Source organism: Abrus precatorius, unplaced genomic scaffold, assembly GCF_003935025.1.
Source record: "Abrus precatorius isolate BTA unplaced genomic scaffold, Abrus_2018 Scaffold10, whole genome shotgun sequence".
Lineage (NCBI taxonomy): Eukaryota > Viridiplantae > Streptophyta > Magnoliopsida > Fabales > Fabaceae > Abrus > Abrus precatorius.
The window spans coordinates 21,514,804-21,536,286 of NW_020874292.1; the positions used below are offsets into that span (position 1 = coordinate 21,514,804).

Sequence of the window (21,483 nt, forward strand, 5' to 3'; positions counted from 1 at the left end):
TTTATTTATTTTTTTAAATTTGTTTCGTCACAAAAAGAGCGAAAATATAAAATCTTGACACGTGTATGCATCAGGGTAGTTTCGCGTTTCTAATGGCAAAATAGGAGCTACTTTTGCCACGTGCAGGGCGAAACTTGTTTTTCGTCATTGGACTGGCGAAACTAATGTTTCGTCAATATATTGGCGAAACTTTAATTAACTTTCGCCATTTGCTGGGCGAAACTTGCATAGCTTTTATTTATTTTTTACCGTTATCCCTTCCTCTCTTTCAATGCTTGGCCACTCTATTATTGCTATTGTCTCCTTGGAGCCCGCCCTTGCTGCAACTTCTTTCATTCATATCCTTTTCAATCAATAAAAATGCTGGTTTGGCACACTTGAATCTGGACTTTGATTGGAGACCAACATCAGGTACTGGTTTTGCCTTAGTTTGGTATATTCTTATCTACTTCAGTTGAGTCGTTCATTGAGCAGTTGAACAATCAACCCTGTTCAATATTTGCACCCTTCTCCAGCTACATACACACCACGTTCATACCGCAAAATTTTTGTCGACTAACACATTTGAAACAAAACAGGTTAGATTTATAATTTTTTTTTCTTCATTTCATGTAAATTTATGAATGTAGTTATTGTGTATTTTATTTTAAATAAATAAATTGATTAATAAAGAAGTAATTATTTTGTTGATATTAATTTAAAAAAACTTCAATAGTAATTAAATTTGTTTTGTAAAAATGCAGGATGAGTGGACATATTATAATGATATATTGGAATGGTAGAATCTATGAAGGGAATGAAGGTGTGAGTTTTGAAGGAAGAAAGAAAATGATTCAGATAAAGCGAGAAATAAGTTTTGAAGCCTTAAAAAGAAAAATTCATTTGAAGCTTAATCTTGATCATAATGAAGTTATTTGTAGATTAATTTCACGTTTTCTGATTGATAGAAATAATAGATAGCATACAAGTTTATATATTTGTGATGATGAAGATATTGATTGTATGATAAGTGCATTTCAACAACAATCTGGTAGAAGTGTTATAGAGTTATATGTGAATATTGTTATTGGTGAGAGTTCAATAGTGCCGTCGCAGGTGATGAATTTAAATTTATCACTTTCACACCATACGGAAGATTGACACGTGTATGAGGGGGATTACTAGGTGCCAGATGGGGAAATCTATCCCAAGCCCACATCACAATCAACGCAGCAAGTCCTCCAATAGCAATGCGATCAATATTGGTGGTCATGCATAGCTCTCGGTACAAATAACTTAGAACTGTAGATCCTCAACTATATTGACCGGTCAACTCAAAGTCATCAAGTAAAGTTAAGTACCTCACAGATACTCTGCTGCTAGAGTGATCAGGAAGCATGAACCCTCCAATCAACCTCAATATATATGCCCTAACAAATCGAGTAATCTGTAGAGCATTCTGATTATGCATTCTAATATGATTAAAGTGCTCATCCAACTAGCTCATCTTCAGAAAACTCCCTACAAAAGCATCTGCCCCTGGTCTGATACCTAGGTGGTCTTCAACAATCTGAGCCCAATTACCTCCAGTAGTTGCTATAACCGGCCTCCCATCTATGCGTAGCCCCAATAGGATAGCAACATCCTGAAGAGTAATAGTACACTCTCCAGGGGACAAGTGAAAAGTGTGCATCTCAGGCCTCCACCTCTCAACTAATGCAGTAATTAGTCCCATGTCCAGCGAAAATTGTGATAAGTTAGCCAGTCCAATAAAATTGGCTAACTCTAAATGCGGAATAATTTTCTGAGGAACACCTTCTAATCCACCAGAAATATTTTGACTTTTTCTGACCCTCAACATCGGGTGATCACGTCCATCCCAAATATATTCAGAGACATGAAAACTCTGAAATCGAAAGAGTGACGAATCCTCTGGCCCGGGATTAATAATCCTATTTTGTCTCGAAGATGATGTCATCTATAAAAAAAATAAAAAAATAAAAAAAAACATATAAATAGAAATATCAACTTCATTCGTCAAGTTAAATTATTAGTATTTCATGTTTAATGGAAATATAAACATACCCATAATTCTATATAATGCTTGTTATTACACACAAATCATTATCACATTTAACAAAATATCCTAACATAATTAATTAGAAATTTTTTGAATTTATTATAAAATTATTATCACATTTTAATTAGACAAAAATTCAAACAAAAATGTGCTCCTATTATAAAAATATATTTTTCTTTGTACATACAAAAATTTAAATTAAAACAACTTAATTAAAAGCATAATATCATAACATATCAAATGTAATTTTATTCAAATTAAAAAAAAAACATATCACTAACATAATACAAATTACTAACTTAATTATAATATATTTAAGTAATCTTATTTAATTATAATAATTTAATGAAACAATTTTTTTTACATTTTAAAAATTAAAATAATTTTTTTACATAATACAATTATTATTTTTTACATACAAATTACTAATAGTATTAGCCCAATCAAATTACTAATTACTCATAATACATAATAATGAATTTATCTTATATTATAATAATAATAATTAAATTTAATAGTATTTTACCTACAAATCACATTCACATACGTAATACAATATATTCCATAAAAATTACTAATACATACAAATATTTAATTTGTCTTAGTTTTTTACATACAAATTACTAACATATTTATAATAATGAATTTATTTTTATTATTTTTAATAACGTAATAAAATAATATCTACTTAATTTTTACATACAAATTTTTAATCCATTTTAATAAAATACAAACTACTTACATATTTAGAATACATAAATTTAAAAAATTTTATAATCTTCTTATCATAATTGAAATTTATTTACGTATACAAAATATTTTATACAATTAAACCAAATATTTCTTATTATTATTAAATTAAAATTATTTAACTAATTTTTTTTATTCTCTAAATAAATATATAACAAATATATTATACAACATCATATTAATAATATTATACAAACATATAATTAACAAATATTATTATATTATTCTTTCTTTATAATTTTTTTTAATAATTTAACATAATCAGTCAAATTTTATTTTCTAATCTATTAATCTAAACATAAATTAATGAAATAAAATTTATAATTAACTAAATCAATTTTACTAACCTCTAATTCTTCTAACTCTTCTAATTCTCTTTAAACCGTGTTTACCTACAAAACAAAAAATATTTTCTTTTAGTATTTTAAAATAATAAACAGAATATAAATTTACATATAAATATAAATAATATCATTATCTTAATTAAAATTTTATAAACTATAAAATCTTACCCAAAAATTTTCACTGCAATCTTTTAAAAATGGAGAAGAGAAGGCGTAAGAAGATGAAGAAATGGAAGCAGAAATAGAAGAACGAGGAGCGAAGGGGAAGAAGGGGCCGGGACGGTTACTGTTCCACCTACCACGTGTCAGCCTCCTATTGGTTTCGTCAGTTTTGATGGTGAAACACTCTTTCGCTACTCACAGCGTGAAACAAGTACGATGTCGTCACCTGTCTTCGTCATTCCCCAGCCGTTCATTTTCTATTTTTCAAATTTTTGTTTTATTTAATTTTATAGATTTCGCGTTTTTAGTGGCGAAACAAGTTGGTCGTATCCACGTGTCATTTTTCTATTAGTTGCGCAGCGGTGGTGGCGAAACTCGCAATTAATTCCGCTAATTAAATAGGAAAACCGTTAATTCGTTGACACGTGCTTCAATTTAATGTATTTCACTTTTTTTGTGGCGAAACAAATTTAAAAAAATAAATAAAAAAGTTTATTTCGCCAGCCGCTTTGGTGAAACACAACACCAACGTAACAAATTTACTCCAAATAGAGAAATAGTTTAAAAAAATATGTAATTTAAGAAATAATTTTTTATTTTACAATATTTAAATAAAAAAGCCCATTTTCTCCTTGGTTAACAAAGTTAAAGACTGGGTAGTACTCCAAATCTAATACAAACTAGTAATACATATTAAATTTATTAAAGATATATTGATAATTTGATTTATATTTTTTTTTTTTTTGTGTCTTTCATTTTAAGCTGCATCAATAACTGTCTAATCGAATATCGTTACTTTTTATTTTGTTGCATGACTATAAATTTTGATATACACTATTTTAAAAATTTGTATACGGCAAAACTCTAATTACAAAAAATATAAAATTTAAAAATAAAAAAAATTTAAAAATGTTAGAATTTTAAATTTTTTTTTAAACTTTTGATTAAATATATCTTAAAAATTTATATAAAATAAATATATAATTTGTATAAATTAAAGTATTATATTAAAAGTTATGTCTTTTTAAATTTTATAATATTAAAAATAATATATCGTAAAATTTTACATATTTCTGCATCAATGGTTATTTTAAATGATCAAATTTTTATTTCGGTTCTAAAAAGATAACTAAAATAAAAAGTATTTAAATTTTTATTATCATAAATATTACATATTTTTTATTTTATTTACAGATTTAATAAAAATTAAATTTTAAATAAATATTGATAAATATTAATAATAAATACTATATATTTTTATTTACAGATTTAATAAAGAATAAATTTTTGAATAAAAATTGACAAACATTGACGTTATCAAAGGAGTTGATAGAGGTGAAGGCTTAGTGGTTGCAGCAATAGTTCCCAACTGCGACCACCAAATAGCAGAAAGTACAATGTCAGTGAGTAAATATAGATAAAGAGGTTGAGAGGAGAGTGGGATGGATATTTTAAAGTATTTATCAATTTACCTTTTATTATTTATAAAATTTTCTAAAAATTTACTTAAAAATCATTAATTATAATCATTCATTTTCACAAAATTAGACCAACAGTCTTTAATGATTTATATTTTATTTATTTAGAATCACTATTTTTTTTAATTTTCTTATTTATTATCAAAAGAGGACATTTGGGTTTAGTTTTTCACTAAATCAAAAAATTGTGGATCCCATTTTGTTTTGAAAGCAATGCACCCTAGACACACTTTAAATTAGCGTATCCGATTGAATCTCCTTAAATAAAAGTGTTGAAAAAAATTATCCAAAAAAAATTATTAGCAGCTGAGAAATTAACTGAAGACCACGCTGGCCTGTCTTGTCGTTTTAAAAATTTGATGAAAAATGATTCTTTCCTCATATTTTGTATTTTTGTATTTTTATTCTCACTCACTTAAATAAAAATACAAAAACACAAAACACACAATAAGAGAATCCGAATCCAATTTGATAGCTCATTCTATTCTATTTTTAGAGGTGAATTAAATAGTTTTTACCCATTTAAAAAGTAGATCATTGGTTTATCAAAGATTTTAAAAATATAAAATGAGTTCATACACCAATCATCTAAAACTAATATAATTTTCTTAAAATTTTATGCATTTATAAACATTATTAAAATAATACTTAATTGTTTATTTAAATGAATTTTGCTATTTCGTGCAAAATTTTTCTTGTGAATTTTGACGAAGTCACGGATCTTTTATGATTGGTCTAATGTTAAATTAAAAAAAATAATAAACGACACTGATTATGCAGAAATCAAAGTGGATTTTGATTATACCATTTTCGTCGATTTTCATTTGGTACCATTTATTATTTTTGCATTAAATTTTTTTTTTTGTAAAGCCTAATAAGTCAACCATCATTTAATACGCATTTTTACTTGTTAAAACGGAACAGTGGCAATCAAAATGGTTTCAAAATGTGTCGCTGTGTATGTGCAATTAGTAACAACAACATGGTTACAGGTTTGGGTTATGTCCTATGGACTAATAACAGTGTTTGATGGAACACCGACTAAGAATTCTCCACTGAAATTTTAGCATCTGCTACTACGATTTTGACCGGCATTTCACCTGGCTATGAATGTCATAGTCCAATTTATGATAAAGAAAAGATTGTTATTGCGTCCTTTATTCGTATACCCTCCCGCTGGGCCCCCACCACTGAAGCAATCAATATTTTCATGTTAATTGTTATTGAATGTTTAAAATTGCACGAAAGGAAAAAAGAAGAAAACCAAATCGGAAAATTCAAATGAATTTATGTAAGAAACAATTTTGGTGTACTAGTGTTGTACATAATCAAAATTATAACTTAGTGTGGCAAAATTGTATATGATTTTGTGCTTATATAAAATACTGGTTTATATGGCTTCACATTATTAGAAGGAACTCATCAGATCAATAGCACAAATAAGACATATCTCCTCCCATCCCCTCTCGTATCCATTTTTATTTTGTTGTTACAAAATGGTGTGACCAACCTTTCTCTTCTTCAGAGTAGCTCACTCGGGTTATCAGCTATCAAATCTTTTGATGATATTAATATTGGAAGAGGAACCTTTTCTATGCACTGCATACTAATTCAAACGAAGCATATGTGAAAGTAGAACTTAACTAGCTCATGGTTGAGCATGACTGTTAGAATCAGAGATTACAGAAAAAGCTAACACTTCAAACATAATATTTTATTTATGTTATTTATGAAGTCAGAAAAATAATACGGACCTTATAAAAAATGATTTATCGATGGAGATTATATAACTACAACAATAATTTCTACTTAAAAAAGGGTTACATGTTAAAATGCACATTACATGTCAATTATTATGCCGAAGTGCAGCAAATGGTTCGGATTCTGACGAGCTAGTGTAAGAGTTTTTTGATAAAAGCTCGGTTTAAGTAGGCCCAAAAGCACTGGAACTAGATGATGTAGAGTTTGAATACGCAGTAAGTGAAGGAACAATGTAGGTGGGTTTAGGCATCTTTGGTGGGAGAGTGGGCAACGGAGCTTCAGAGTTGAGTACATGAATTGCTTCTCTAATTGTAGGCCTCAAACAATAATCCGGGTAAACACACCATAGGCCAACTATCATTAACCTTTCCATTTCTTGTTCATCAAAGTCTCCACACAATCTTGGATCAGCTGCTTCTATTAGATTACTCATTCCATAGAGTTCCCAAACCCATTCTACCATAATAATTTGTTCCTCACTGGCTTTTAGTTCAATTGGTTTTCTTCCACAAGTTATCTCCAAAACAACAACGCCAAAACTGTATACATCCGACTCTCTACTAGCCTTACCTCTGGTGGCAGATTCAGGAGCCATATATCCCATTGTTCCAGCTAAAGTTGTTGTTTGTGACGCTTTGCCATGATCCACCAATCTAGCTAATCCAAAGTCGCCAAGCTTTGCATTAAAATTTGAATCCAACATAACATTGCTTGATTTTATGTCCCTATGTAGCACACATTGCTCCCATTCTTCATGTAGGTACAATAATGCTGAGGCTAGGCCCCCAACAATGTTATATCTTGCTGCCCATGTCAGGATTCTTTTGCCTCCAAACAAATGGGAGTCTAGGCTTCCATTTGACATGAACTCATAGATAAGTAAGAGATCATTTTTCCTATGGCACCATCCTAGGAGCTGCACCAAATTCCTGTGCCTCAATTGACTAATGATCTTTACTTCAGAGGCATACTCCTTCACACCCTGCCTAGATCCTTGAGACACTCTTTTAACTGCAACATAGTCACCTAAGCCTCTTATAAATCCTTTGTAGACTCCACCAAAACCCCCTTCTCCAAGCTTCTGTTCATTTCCAAAGTTGTTAGTTGCTGTAACAAGTTCATCATAGGAAAACTTCTTAGGTCCACTCCCTCTTTCAAAATCACTGTCCATAGTAAGATCGAAGTCATCTTCCTTGCCTCTTTTTTTCATCCTTAGAATCCAAGCTAATCCCATACCAACTATTAAAACAACTGCTCCAATGCTTAAACCTATCACCATCCCGGTCTTGCTTTCATCCTTGTGCACTTCCAAGTCCAAACTCGAGTCGAAAGACCACGAGCAAAGTGTATGTGTCTCATATAATATTCCTGTTGCTGAAGAGAAGCCAAACTCAACCCACTCTGGTAGGACGTCTCTTAAATCTACTACTTGGGAGTAATGTTGTTTCACTGTGACATTATCCTTATATCCTGTAAAGATGATACTTAAATTGCATGTGCTAGAATTGTAGCTAATTTGAGCATCATATACTCTCCCATCCTTAATAGTAAACCATTCTGCAGTGTAAGGACTCATCATAGTTTTATTATCGATACCTACATGGTCATATTGGGGATCAAAATCATTCCCAAAGGTGTCGAATTCCACTGCTACAAATGGATGCTCATTTATGAAATTTGGATCTGCCATTTGTTTTTGGCCCACAAGGCCTATACCAGACCCATCTGGTGGGACAGGAAGTGGAAAGTTGGGGCTGGCAAGGAAGAATGTGATTCCATCTCCACGTTGGTCTTTGTTTGGTTGTTTAATAATGAAGGAGAAATTGGAAGTGAAGTCCGTGAGTTTTCTTGAGTCCCTATCCCAAACATGTAGCTGTTTGTAATATGTAACCCTGCCAACACTATCAGACTTGAGTTGGGTGAGTTGGAGGAATCCCTTCTCTGGATGAACATCTCCTTCAAATCTCAAAGTATCTTCCTTGTTGAGAAATTGAGGAAATATGAAGTTCAAAGGAGCAGCGTGATGGATCATGAAAGACAAAAATATCATGGTTATGTTCAAGTAAGGAAGTAGATGAGTACACTTACTGTATTGGCATGCTGCCATAGCTGAGGATGTCATAGGTTGTTTGGATGCAAGTATAATCTAAATGGTATGGAATATGCTTACATTACCTTGCACTTGAAAATTTCCAACTTGGGTTGCCAATGAGCCTGTGGAATTTGGTTTGTAAAGTCAAATGTTTTACAAATATCTTTGAAATGTGGCATGGATTTGGTTAAAGTTCATTTTCTTGTTTGTGTTGTGTTGTCTTCATTGAATTGGTCAAATAACCATTGATGTCTTGACAAGAATAGTAGCCTTTTCCCCCCTTCAATGCACAGTAGTTTAGAATGAGAAAAGGTTAACCCATTCCAGGGCATACTATAAGCAAATACTAGCGGGATACTCTTGGATGACCAAAAGAAGAAAATTCTTCAGGGGCCATGTAGTCCATATCTCAAAGCTGTAGTTTGTATAACTTGTGTATGGTTCAAAACCAAAATTCTCAAGTTTTGCATTGAACATGCACATGAGAAGGAAACTGAATAGCAAGAACAATTGCATTAAGTGATAGGGGAAATTAAGTTTTGACAAATTGAAAACTAAAATCTTTTCTTTATCTTTTTCATTTGCTTTCGTGTGCCTTTGCACTAAAAGATACAGAACCTATCGAGAAGGAAAAAGCCACTTAAGATATAAATTCAACGTTGCTATTCACATTCCATAAAAAAATGGCAGCAAAGTGCTTGGTAAATTGGCAATTTTATTTGATGAAAAATAAAGCTAAAGACCGAGCATGTCAAGGCAAATAACTTTCTTTAGTTTTAGTAAAATAATGGAATATTGTTCCATATTTTCAGCAACTTCTTGGAGAGTACCAACAAATTTTGCCAATCATTTATTTGATCTGTGAGTCTTTCATACTCTATAGTATATGCACGTGCATGCATGCAACGTCCTTAATTCAAAATTACTTCCATCTTTCCTAGAGAATAAAAAAATTCAGTCAAAAAAAGAAATCATAGTTCACAAAATTTATTATGTTTACCATTTTTTGGCATAAGGATCAATTTATATATGTGGCTTTTTTTACATGATTATTGTTCCCGTCATTCATCACTTGTATATTGCTTTATGTTATGTTTGGAACAAAATTTTTAGAGTAAAAAAGATGAAATGACATATTTTTTAACTTTAAATTAAAAAATTATATATTATTTATGATGACAAATATATTATTAATATATTAAGTTTATATTAATTTTTTTTCAAAATATTAATTTTAAAATATATTTATTTAAAATATAAATTTTGTTCTTCCTTCCTTTCCTTTTCAAAATCTCCCTTCCTGTACAATTCCTTAAAAAAATATTTCTTTTAAAGAATTTAGTATTCAATTGCATTGAACAAACGTAAATAATAAGACAATTTCTGTTTATTTAATTAATTTTTCAATTTGTACAAATATTCCATAATTGGAGAATCATCTATAACTATAACTATAACATGAGTAATGAATGCCATTTCTCTTTTCCGCTCTCTGCTCTTCATTCCTCCATTCTTTCTTTCTATATCACAAACTTACAAAATGTATGTAATCACATAAACAGAAGTAGACAAACACATGCAGAGTTTAAGTGTTCATTACACAACTATAAAAAGGAAACTAAATAGTTCCCCATCAAATAATGACTTGCCTATGACTTAACCCAATGCTGTACTAGAATGTGAGATGTCACTACCAAACTTAAGAAACATGAATTTTCCATTAACTTCTGTACATCATAAAATTCCCCTATTGGAAACATTGTATCTGATTCTAATATGTATCTGGATAGGGAGAAGAAACTGAAGCAAAAACAGTACTCATTGTGGGAGAATGGTAATATGGCTCAGGCATCTTTTGTGGGAGAACAGGTAAAGGAGCTTCAAACTTGAGCACTTGAATCACTTGCCTTATAGATGGCCTGGATGTATAATCTGGATTGGCACACCAGAGGCCAACAACAAGCAAACGTTCCAGTTGCTCCTCCTGAAATGCTCCCCCAAGTTTTGGGTCTGCTGCATCAAAGAACTGTTCTAATCTATAAAGCTCCCAAACCCACTCAAATATGGTTATTTGACCCTCCTTGGCTTTAAGGTCTACTGGTTTTATTCCACTGGCCAACTCCAATAAAACAACCCCAAAACTGTATATATCAGATTCCTTCTTAGCCTTCCCTGTAGTGAAATATTCAGGGGCTATGTAGCCCCTGGTCCCTGCTAGAATTGTGGTTTGTGCACCTTTCTCATGATCCACTAGCCTAGCTAAGCCAAAATCTCCAAGCTTAGCATTGAAACTAGAGTCCAGCATAATGTTGCTGGACTTAATGTCCCTATGAAGCACACACTGCTCCCATTCTTCATGAAGGTATAACACTGCCAAGGCTAAGTCCATTGCAATGTCGTACCTCATCTGCCATGTCAAGATGCTTTTTCCATGATATAGGTGGGAATCTAAGCTACCATTTTGCATGAATTCATATATAAGGAGGAAATCTTTCTTCCTGTGGCACCAACCAATTAATTGGACTAAATTCCTATGCCTCAGCTGGCTAATGATCTTAACTTCAGTTGCATATTCCTTTATTCCTTGCCGGGACTCTCTTGATATCTTCTTTATAGCAACAAAGGAGTTGTCATATTTCAAATAGCCTTTGTAAACACCACCAAAACCACCTTGTCCAATCTTTTGTGCCTCTGCAAAGTTATTTGTTGCACTTGCCAGTGTTTTATAGCAAAATCTCTTAGGTCCAATGCCCTTTTGGAATTCATCATCCATGTTCAAATCATAAAGTGAATCTTTCTTTTTCCCTTTAGCCCTTTTCCACATTAAACTACAAACCAACCCCAAAATGAGAAAACTCGCAGCTATACCTACACCAACTCCTAACCTCATAAAAAAACCTCTTTGGTTATCTTGTTTAGGGCTAATATCAGCACTTGGAATTGGTAAAGAATTAGGATTTGGGACTGGTGAAGGGTGGAGATTTGGGATTGGTGAGGCTGCCATTGGAGGTATATCATTTGGCACATTCTCATTACTTTGTAAACTTGAATCGAATGACCATGACAGCAGTGTGTTCATCTCAAACATAATTCCTGTAGCAGCTGAGAAGCCAAAAATAACCCACTCTGGCAGGTAATCTCTCAAATCAACGGTGTATGAAATGTAATCTTTTACTGTCTTGCCATCGATGTAACCAGTGAAAGACACGTTTAAATTATGAGAACTGCCATTGTACTCAATTCCACAATAATAAACTTTCATTTGCCTAATATCAACATACCATGGCGCATTTATGCTTGACATCATAGAGTTGATGTTTATACCCACATGAGTGCCGGGTGGATCCCATGTATTTTGGTGAGTGTCAAACTCCACTGCTACAAATGGATGCTTAGTTGACTTCAATGTTTGGTCACCATCCACAAGACCAAGACCACCTCCTTCTTTTATTTTACTTAAAAGTGGCAGCTTTGGATCTGCAAAGAAAAATGCAAATCCATCTCCAAAACTAGTCTCATTTGAGAAAATGATAAAGGAAAATTCAGTAGTGAAGTCTGCGAGTTCACTTGATCTCATGTCCCACAGGTGCAAAGGCTCAAAACTTGTGACCCTCCCAACACTGTAAGCGTTGCTTTGGTATCTTGTGGTTGAAGTGAGTTCAATTTTTGAATGTGACAAAGTGGCATCTCCTTTAATCCTGACATCTTCATAATCAAAGCCTTGGTGATGAAATGAAAGTGAGTTTACACAAGTAATCATATGGAGCAACAAAATGATTTCCATTGCATAACATAATAAATGGTTGGTTGCATTGAGACCAACATGGCAAGCAGCCATCTCTGGGTGAGAATTGATTTTGAAACCTTCAATTGTTATCATGTCATACAATGTACAACAAATGAGTCTTGCATAATTTTTAAACTTTGATTTTCTTATTTATGTAACTTGGACAATGATTTTATTCGTTATTTTTAATGAGTTTTGGATTTGTATAATTGTCTTGTAGTTCTGGCTCATTAGAGTTCACCCTCTATACCCTTTTAATTAATAATATGACCAAGCAATATGAACTATACGAATACGATGTGAATTCCAAGCCGGTTGGCCTGCGGAGTAATGTTATGGATTTACATGCATTTTAACAATATCTAAGGATTATTGGTTTGATTATAGTTAGTTTATATTTTTTGTTCCAACTAATACTCTCTCCATCCCAAATTTCTATCCCTTTGAAGCATGACTTTTTACGGACTTCATTTTATAGCTTAACCTTACGCTACTCTAATTTGCTTTACAATTGGCACTGATATGGGTACACTTGACATTTACAATTTGTTATGAAAAAAAGTTCAAAATTGCATCACATTTTCCTAAAATGGATGGTATTTCACCAAACACAATACACACGCGTGCTCGATTCTTTTATCTTAATTTAAACTTTATCTAACATCATTCATTATAGTTTTTTATTGTTATTCTATTATTTAAATAAAATATATTGTTAAACATATGTATATTTCATTGTCACATATTCTACCACGTTCCAAGCATAATTGAGGCAGCAAATTGTGAATTAATACTTATATAGTTTCAATTAACAATTCAATGTTTTAAAACTTTAGTCTGACCTATGAATATCCCAAGCTTAAAATAATTTGAAGAAGATAAACAAAAAATGCATAACCATCAACATGAGCTGGACGTACCCGCTGGCAAGCAGACATGTTCTAACAAAAACAAACGAAGCTTCAACCTTATTACCTTGACTCATTAAGTAATCAATTTTTCTGTGAGTAGGTTTTAGTTTTTGGTCCACAGAAGAGTTTTTTTTTTTTTGTTTTTCAATTTAATATATATAAATGCATTCATTAAAACCTATGAGAGAGAGGCCCAGTTAAGATTTTTGACACCAAACACGGGTACGGCCCAAACCAAGAGCAAAAGCCCAATCCAGTTGCATAAACCCTTTCACTCTGCGCCAAAACCTAAACGCCTCCGTCGTCCCGCTCTCACTCCCTCGCCCTCCACCGGCGCGTCGAGTTCGAAACCATTCAAAGGTATTCATTTGCATTCCTTTCAGAACCTATTTTCAATGCTAATTCATTTGATTCACTCGTTTGGTTTCACTAATCATTGCATTACCTATTTGTGATTCTAACTCGTTTTACTTCGATTTGTCGTATGCTTAATCCATTCATTTTTAATGTTATTATTATATATTTAACATCAATTTCCAACTCTCGAATTGGTTGAACTATGTTTAATTTGCAGGTTGGCTTGTGAAAGATGAGTTTGATATCTCAAAATGCTCGCCCTAAAAACGAGGTTAACAAGACTAAGAGGGAGGTTGAAGATGATGTTGAGAACAATAATGATACTCTGAAAGTGAAGAAGAGGAAACGAGAAGACAAGGGGGAACAGGTTGTAATGGAACAAGTGAAGGAAATGAAGAAACTTGAGAACTTTTTGTTTGGCTCTCTCTATTCCCCTGTTGAGTTTGGAAAGGAGGATAATGAAGTGGAAGTTGGGAATAATGCAGCAAAGGTTTCTGATTTATTTTTCACTGACCGTTCTGCAGATAGTGTTCTCCCTGTTTACCAGGAAGATGGGGAGTTGTTTGAGGGAAATCATGATGATGATGATGATGACCAGGCTATGCAAAGGAAACCCGTGTGGGTGGACGATGAAGAAGAAAATGCCACTGTTAACATAGCCAAGGTTAATAGGTTAAGGAAGTTGAGGAAAGGAGAGGATGAGAATTTGATCTCTGGTTCGGAGTATGTGTCAAGATTGAGGGCTCAGCATGTTAAACTCAACCCGGGAACTGAATGGGCGCAGCTTGATTCGAGGTTGAGAAAAGATGGATCTTCTGACGATGAGTTAACGGATGAAGAAAATGAAGCTGTTGTGGGTCGTGGTTATGAGGATGTGGATGATATTCTCAGGACAAATGAAGACCTGGTTGTGAAGAGGAGCTCAAAATTGTTGCCTGGACTTCTTGAGTACTCTAGACTTGTGGATGCAAATATTCAGGATCCTTCTAATGGGCCGGTGAATTCGGTTCAATTCCATCGCAATGCACAGCTGCTTCTTGCTGCAGGATTGGACCGGAAGCTTAGGCTTTTTCAAATTGATGGCAAGCGAAACACCAAAATTCAGAACATTTTCCTTGAAGATTGCCCCATTCGAAAAGCATCATTCTTGCCAGATGGGTCTCAGATTATACTATCTGGAAGAAGAAAGTTTTTTTATAGTTTTGATTTAGTTAAGGCTAGAGTTGATAAAGTAGGTCCTCTGGTTGGTAGGGAAGAGAAGAGTTTGGAGGTTTTTGAGGTGTCCTCTGATTCTCAAATGATAGCTTTTGCAGGTAATGAAGGTTACATTTTATTGGTTTCAGCAAAAACTAAGCAATTAGTTGGTACTCTAAAGATGAATGGAACAATCCGTTCCTTAGCTTTTGCTGAGAATGGACAACATCTATTGAGTGAAGGTGGTGATGGCCAGGTTTACCACTGGGATCTGAGAACAAGGACTTGCATACATAAAGGTGTAGATGAAGGTTGCATAAATGGCACAGCTCTCTGTACCTCACCAAGTGGGACTCATTTTGCAGCTGGTTCAAACAGTGGAATTGTGAATATTTACAATAGAGAGGACTTTCTTGGGGGCAAGAGAAAGCCTATCAAGACCATAGAGAATTTGACTACAAAAGTTGATTTTATGAAATTTAATCACGACTCTCAAATATTAGCAATTTGTTCAGGCATGAAGAAGAGCAGTTTAAAATTAATACATGTTCCATCGTACACTGTGTTCTCCAACTGGCCTCCGCCAAATATGAGCCTGCATTACCCCCGCTGTATTGATTTTAGTCCAGGTGGTGGTTTCATGGCTGTGGGAAACGCTTCTGGCAAAGTGTTATTGTATAAGTTGCACCATTACCAGCATGCCTAGTGAAGACTTGAAATACTAGCATGGTTTGAGAGTTTTGTTAGTGTATTTTTCTTGTTCATTTGGAAAATTTTGAGACTTTATTTGTATTTTATCGTTAATCATTAATTACTGAAGCTTCATATGTTTTTTAGAAGTAAAATGTAACCTATCTTCATGTATTTTTTTCCATCAATTTTATTGGGCTTCAACTTTCTTTTTTCCTTTGAATTTTTTTAATAATATTTCAAATTAATCCCTATGTATTTATTATACGTTGAATATCATCATAAAAGTTGATTATTTTCTATCCATATATCGGGTGTATCTTTTAGCGACATTGTTGATCTACGTGGTTTGTATGTGTTACTGTACATTCATCTCGTTCACTGTCGTATGTGAGGGATCAGTTTATTTAAATGCTCATCTTCGCTTGTTTTGTATGAGATTGCTGTGTCACCGATTTTCCTGCTTTTCCTACCCTATGTAAATTTATTGTTTTGAGTCTGGAAATCTTGTCATGGTTGGGTAAGCTCAATCTGGCGAAATTAGCACTGTAAGCGAGATTCTTGTTTTTTTTATGCTTGTACCAAATGCATTTTGTAGATGTGGAATCTGGTGAGGATTGTGATTTACAAAGTTGAATGTGTTGATAGAGATTCCCGACCCCGAGTTCATGGTGCTGCATTTGGCTGAAGATTTATATTTGTGATATCAGATAATGAAATGGAAAACTAGATTATTGTGGATAGTCGATCAAATAATCTATTGGTTAGATCCTGTTGGGTTATCTCATAGCAAGCCTCATGTATCTCTTACCAGAAATTTTACTGTTATACACAACTCAAGAAAAATACAAAAAGATTCAAACAAAACCTTCTAAGAAACTCCTCTATTCTAGAAATTGAACTCAACTAATTGCTTTAACCTGGGAAGCAACTTCCTTTTCTTCAATTATTACTTTCTGGAGTTGTCAATTATTCACAAACAGATATTTCACATCCCTACTTACGACCCTCTCAGAAGCTTTATGTGCATTACATAGTCAATTGGAATCATCTCTAATGTAAGTCACTATGAACTTAGCATCATTATTTCCACCAATTTGTATCAACAAGGTGAAGTCCAATAATGTCTATTTGGGGAAAGCAACTTCCTATGTTATCTAGCACTATTTGAGGGAATTTTCAATATCTATTACAAACCGATATTTGACGTCCCTATTTATGAGCCTCTCAAGAGCTTCATTGGGATATTGGATTTGAATCACTTCTATATTTGGGTAAACCCCGTTTGCAGCACAGAAGTCAATCATCTCCTGCGTCTCCTTTGTGCCACCTGTAAGACTTCCAGAAACAGTCCTTGCTCCTGTCAAACACATGATGCATATTCACGGTTCCTCGGCTCCACAAGAGTTACATGAATGAATGAATACTGATTATTCCAACAAACCTTTCTATGCTTTCAAAAGCAACTTACCTATAATAAGGCTTTCCAGGGCTGAATTTGATTTCACTTGTGAACCCAACTAGGACAAAAACACCGTACGTCTTCAACAGTAACATGTAAGGCTCGATCGAGTGATCACCAGAAACTCTGTCAATTATGAAGTCCATTGATTTAGCTAATGCCTGCATGGGAATCACCATCAATTTTGACTTGAAAAAGAAGCACAAGTCATCAATATAAGTGTTCTGTTCATGGTCTGAAGAAAATGTGATGTAGGAGATGCTTTATGTTGTGTATAATTGCTCACCCACATTTCCTCTTGATTAGATGAGACAACAAATTTGTTTGCACCAAGCAGGTTTAGTGCCTCCTCTTTCTTGGATATGCTAGTGCTGAAAAACGCTACACTCAAACCAAATGCCTCTCCAAATTTCACTGCCATATGACCAAGGCCACCAAGGCCAATCACTCCTAGAGATTTACCAGATTGATTCATCTTGTGGCGCATCATGGGAGAATATACAGTCAGTCCAGCACAAAGCAAAGGGGCTACAGAAGCCAAGGGATAGCCTTTTGGTATCATGAAGCAATACCTGCAGATGCAAGACCAAATATGATATGAACTGGCAAAACCTGCTGTAATATGAAATCAAACAAGTACTTTTATACCTCAAGATAATTTCAGGAAGAGAAGACCTCATAAAACTAAGCACAAGCATCTAGCCTTTTTTATTAACTTCACCTTTCATGGACTACTATGTAATTGGAGTACCCTCCTTTTGTAATTTTATCATCAAAATCAAACATCATAAAAAGTGTAAACTGCTCCCTTGGTACAATAAACTTCCTTTCCGTCATTACAATACTCACAATCCCCGCATGAGTTGACAAAAGTCCCCACTCCAACATGGTCACCAACACTGAAACGGTGGACATTGGAACCAACTTTTGAGACAATCCCAACAATCTCATGCCTGATATGAAAAGGAAACACAGATTGATTAGCTTAAGCACATAGGATTCTCATCCATACAGAAAAACAAAGGCCACTTACCCAGGCACAACAGGATACATGGTGTCGCCACGTATATTCCTTGTCCAAACTACATCAGCATAACAAACACCACAGTGTGTAATTTTAACATAAACGTCATCGCTCCCTAGAGCCCTGAGCAATCATCATCATCACACAGCAAAGAAATTTATGCAAAGAAAGAAAAAATAGATCATTGAATTTTATTTGATCGAAGAAAAATGGTTGTGACCAATCTTCAACAACACCTTCGGAACACACAATTTTTCTACTCCCCCATAACAAAATAAACTATCAGTTTTTGACGAAAATAACATAAACAAGTTATGTATGGCTTTACATTTCATTAACCTCATTTAATTTCTAATAAATCATACAAGTGGGAATAAAAAGCAAAAGAATGGTAGATTTGGCAATGGAAAAGGATGAATATGCGAAATCTTAATCGTTGTGTGTGTGTAAATCTGTCTCTGTCTCACCTGAGTTTCAGCAACGACTTCAACCTTCTTACACACACTGTCTGAGATTTAGAAAAACTGATAAATTTATAGCAAAACAACAGTGTCACACTTAACATTCATAACTCCATTCCAAAGTAAATGCAAAAGCATCTCATGCATGCTGTCACTACGTGCTTTTCTTCTCCACTATGTCTATTATATTAATATATTGATTGTATATCTTAGGATGTAGATGAAACACATAATATAAATTTTTACGGATAATATACATATTTATAGATTAAAAATATATATTAGACATTTAAATAAATTTATTTGATAAAATATTAATTAAATTTTATTTATATTATTTTTATTAACTTTACTTATACAAAATAGCGTTTAATCTAATTTATAAATTTAATAATATAAAGAATTATTAAATAAAAGTAATTTTAAGCATAATTTTTTGTAAAATATAATATTTTTAAATTAATAATACTCTGTCATTGAATTTAATATTATAAAATCCAAAAAACCCTGATAATTGACTCCGCTCGCGACATTGTTGGAATTATTTTTATATATATTATATTTTAAAAATAATATATATTAAAATATGTTTTTTTTAAAAAATTACAGGAATATGGAGTTTAAAAATCACTATTGACAATTTTTGGTGTAGGTAAAAAAATTCAAAAATAAAAGAACAAAAAAGTGGTAAAGTCTCAAGTGGTAATTTTTCAAAATAATATTAAAAAAATTTTAAAATTCAAAACTCACTATTGATAATTTTTAAAATAATAATAAAATATTTTAAAATATCAAAATTGACAATTTTTAAAAAATAACTTATTTCTATAATTTCAGATCCATTGCTATTGCAAATTGCAATTTGCTTATTATTTCTGTCGCTTTGTTTCTTTACATGAGTATTTAATTAATATATTTATTTTAATAATAAAAATAATTTAAAAAGTAAGCTTAAATATAGTTTTGATCTCCAATGTAGCATATTTTGTAATAAATCTTTATAATTTTTTTTTAAGATTTAGTTTCTGAAATATTAACATATTAAGATTTAGTTTTAATTTAATTTGGTGTCAGGTGTGGTCATTTCTCTCAAATTCAAATTACCAGAATTTGACAAGTACAAAGACACTCCATGTCCTAAGAGTCATTTGACAATGTGTTGTTAAAAAATGGCTTCTTATGCTTATGATGATAAATTGTTGATTCATTTTTTCCATAATAATTTGACTGAGGCAGCTTCTTGTTGGTATACTCATTTGGAGCGAGTTCATATCCATTCATGAAAAGACCTAACAGATGTCTTTTTAAAGTAATACAAGTACAATATTGAGATGACTCTAGATCAAATGTTATTGTAGAATATAAGTAAGTTAGAGAATGAAATTTCAAAGAATATGCACAAAAATGGAGGGAGCTGGCTGCCTAAGTACAACTGTCATTATCTGAGAAAAATATTTTAGTTATATTCATTGACACTCTTCAGTCACCATTTTATGATAAAATGATTGGGAGTGTTTATGCTAATTTTGCATATGTAATAATGATCCGTGAAAGAATTGAATGTGGCATGAGAAGTGAAAAACTTAGTCACAATCCTACCAAACAATAAATAATGCGAAAAAACATCTACTAGAAATAGGAAAAAAGAAAGAAGAGGAATCTCATAATGTGACTTCAGACATGCCAAATGTTGGTGCTACAGCTCCTTACCCCTGACCAGCCTATTTCCAACAACCACATCACAATCCTTACCTAGTATACCTATATTGTTGCAACCTTACAAAATCCTTTCTCTCCACAATTTTAATTAGCAATACCTTTAAGGGCTTTTCCTTCAACACAACCGCAATTACACATCATTGTCCAATCTCAACCTAATTCAATTAGCTCAAACCTAAACATCAACTAGAAAAAAATTAAACAACCAAAGAAAGCCTGCTACATTTGACCCAATCCTGGTAACCTACACGGAATTGCTACCACAGCTATACAATTTTTACTTGCGTCATGCCCAATGAAGTCGTGGTACCACCTTATCCAAAGGGATATGACCCAAACACTAAATGTGATTACCATTCAGGAGTTGTAGATCATTCAACTGTGAATTGTCAAGCACTAAAGTTCAAGGTTCAAAAGCTTATTGATGCAAAATGGTTAAACTTTAAGGAAACTGTTTTCCACATTGAGAATAATTCATTACCAGAACATGAAGGGCCCTTGGTTAATGCTATTGAGAGGGAAAGTCATCAAACCTTAAAAGAAGAAGTGAGAGGATAAAAAACATCATTATACTCTGTGTTGCCTGAATGTTACATATTAGACGAACAAGGGTCAAACTTTCCTAAGCCACTGGTGATCTATTACACTAAAGGTCCTAGCACTCTAATGATCGAGTAACTCAAGCTTGTTACTATACAGATGCTGACTCATTTTCCATATCAAACCAATAGGACAATCCCGTGGAAATATGATGCAAAAATTTGTAGAGATGATGCTAATAATATATGATCTAATATCACTAATATTGTAGAAATTAGAGAGCTAACTAGGAGTGATCGTATTTACACTTCTGAAATGCTAAGAAGAGATATTGGGAAAGAGATAACTCGTAGTGATGACAAAAATGAAAAAGAGAAAGGGAATTTGATTGATTTGGAAGCAAGTACCAGTGAAGCAAAAAGCAAAGGAGTTAGGAAGCCCATGAATGATGAAGTAGCTTGTGAATTCTTGAATCTTATTAGACAAATCGAATATATGATCACGAAGTAGTTAAATATAGTTCATGCTAAGATTTCACTTTTATCCATCCTAATAAATTATGAACCTCATAGAAAAGCCTTGTTGCAGATTCTAAAAAATGCTCATGTCTTCATGATATTTTTGTAGACAAATTTGAAGGGATAATTAGCAATATTACTGCCAACAATTTCCTTAATTTCACAGTAGAGGAA

The 21,483-nt window shown here is 32.8% G+C and overlaps 4 protein-coding genes and 1 pseudogene across 4 annotated transcripts; 1 reads left to right on the top strand and 4 right to left on the bottom strand.

Annotated features, from left to right (window-relative positions):
• Window positions 1-1,477: 1,477 nt before the first annotated feature.
• Window positions 1,478-1,957, bottom strand: LOC113852042 (protein MAIN-LIKE 2-like). Its single transcript, XM_027482301.1, has one exon. It carries the CDS (start codon window positions 1,955-1,957, stop codon window positions 1,478-1,480), a length of 480 nt encoding a protein of 159 aa, XP_027338102.1.
• Window positions 1,958-6,496: 4,539 nt separating this feature from the next.
• LOC113852753 (L-type lectin-domain containing receptor kinase IX.1-like) lies at window positions 6,497-8,723 on the bottom strand. The gene has a single exon (XM_027483119.1). The coding sequence runs from the start codon at window positions 8,674-8,676 to the stop codon at window positions 6,718-6,720; it is 1,959 nt and encodes a 652-aa protein (XP_027338920.1). The 5' UTR covers window positions 8,677-8,723; the 3' UTR covers window positions 6,497-6,717.
• A 1,694-nt stretch (window positions 8,724-10,417) lies between these two features.
• Window positions 10,418-12,484, bottom strand: LOC113852043 (L-type lectin-domain containing receptor kinase IX.1-like). Its single transcript, XM_027482302.1, has one exon. It carries the CDS (start codon window positions 12,482-12,484, stop codon window positions 10,418-10,420), a length of 2,067 nt encoding a protein of 688 aa, XP_027338103.1.
• Window positions 12,485-13,636: 1,152 nt separating this feature from the next.
• On the top strand, window positions 13,637-15,837 carry LOC113870686 (U3 small nucleolar RNA-associated protein 18 homolog). The gene is made up of 2 exons (XM_027507104.1): window positions 13,637-13,704; window positions 13,919-15,837. Exon 2 carries the CDS (start codon window positions 13,934-13,936, stop codon window positions 15,599-15,601), a length of 1,668 nt encoding a protein of 555 aa, XP_027362905.1. The 5' UTR covers window positions 13,637-13,704; window positions 13,919-13,933; the 3' UTR covers window positions 15,602-15,837.
• Window positions 15,838-16,692: 855 nt separating this feature from the next.
• On the bottom strand, window positions 16,693-19,680 carry LOC113852044 (annotated as a pseudogene).
• Window positions 19,681-21,483: the final 1,803 nt, after the last annotated feature.

Coding starts and splice junctions, on each gene's coding strand:
- LOC113852042 (XM_027482301.1), bottom strand. CDS start 1,957: ATGACATCATCTTCGAGACAAAATAGGATTATTAATCCCGGGCCAGAG.
- LOC113852753 (XM_027483119.1), bottom strand. CDS start 8,676: ATGACATCCTCAGCTATGGCAGCATGCCAATACAGTAAGTGTACTCAT.
- LOC113852043 (XM_027482302.1), bottom strand. CDS start 12,484: ATGGCTGCTTGCCATGTTGGTCTCAATGCAACCAACCATTTATTATGT.
- LOC113870686 (XM_027507104.1), top strand. CDS start 13,934: ATGAGTTTGATATCTCAAAATGCTCGCCCTAAAAACGAGGTTAACAAG.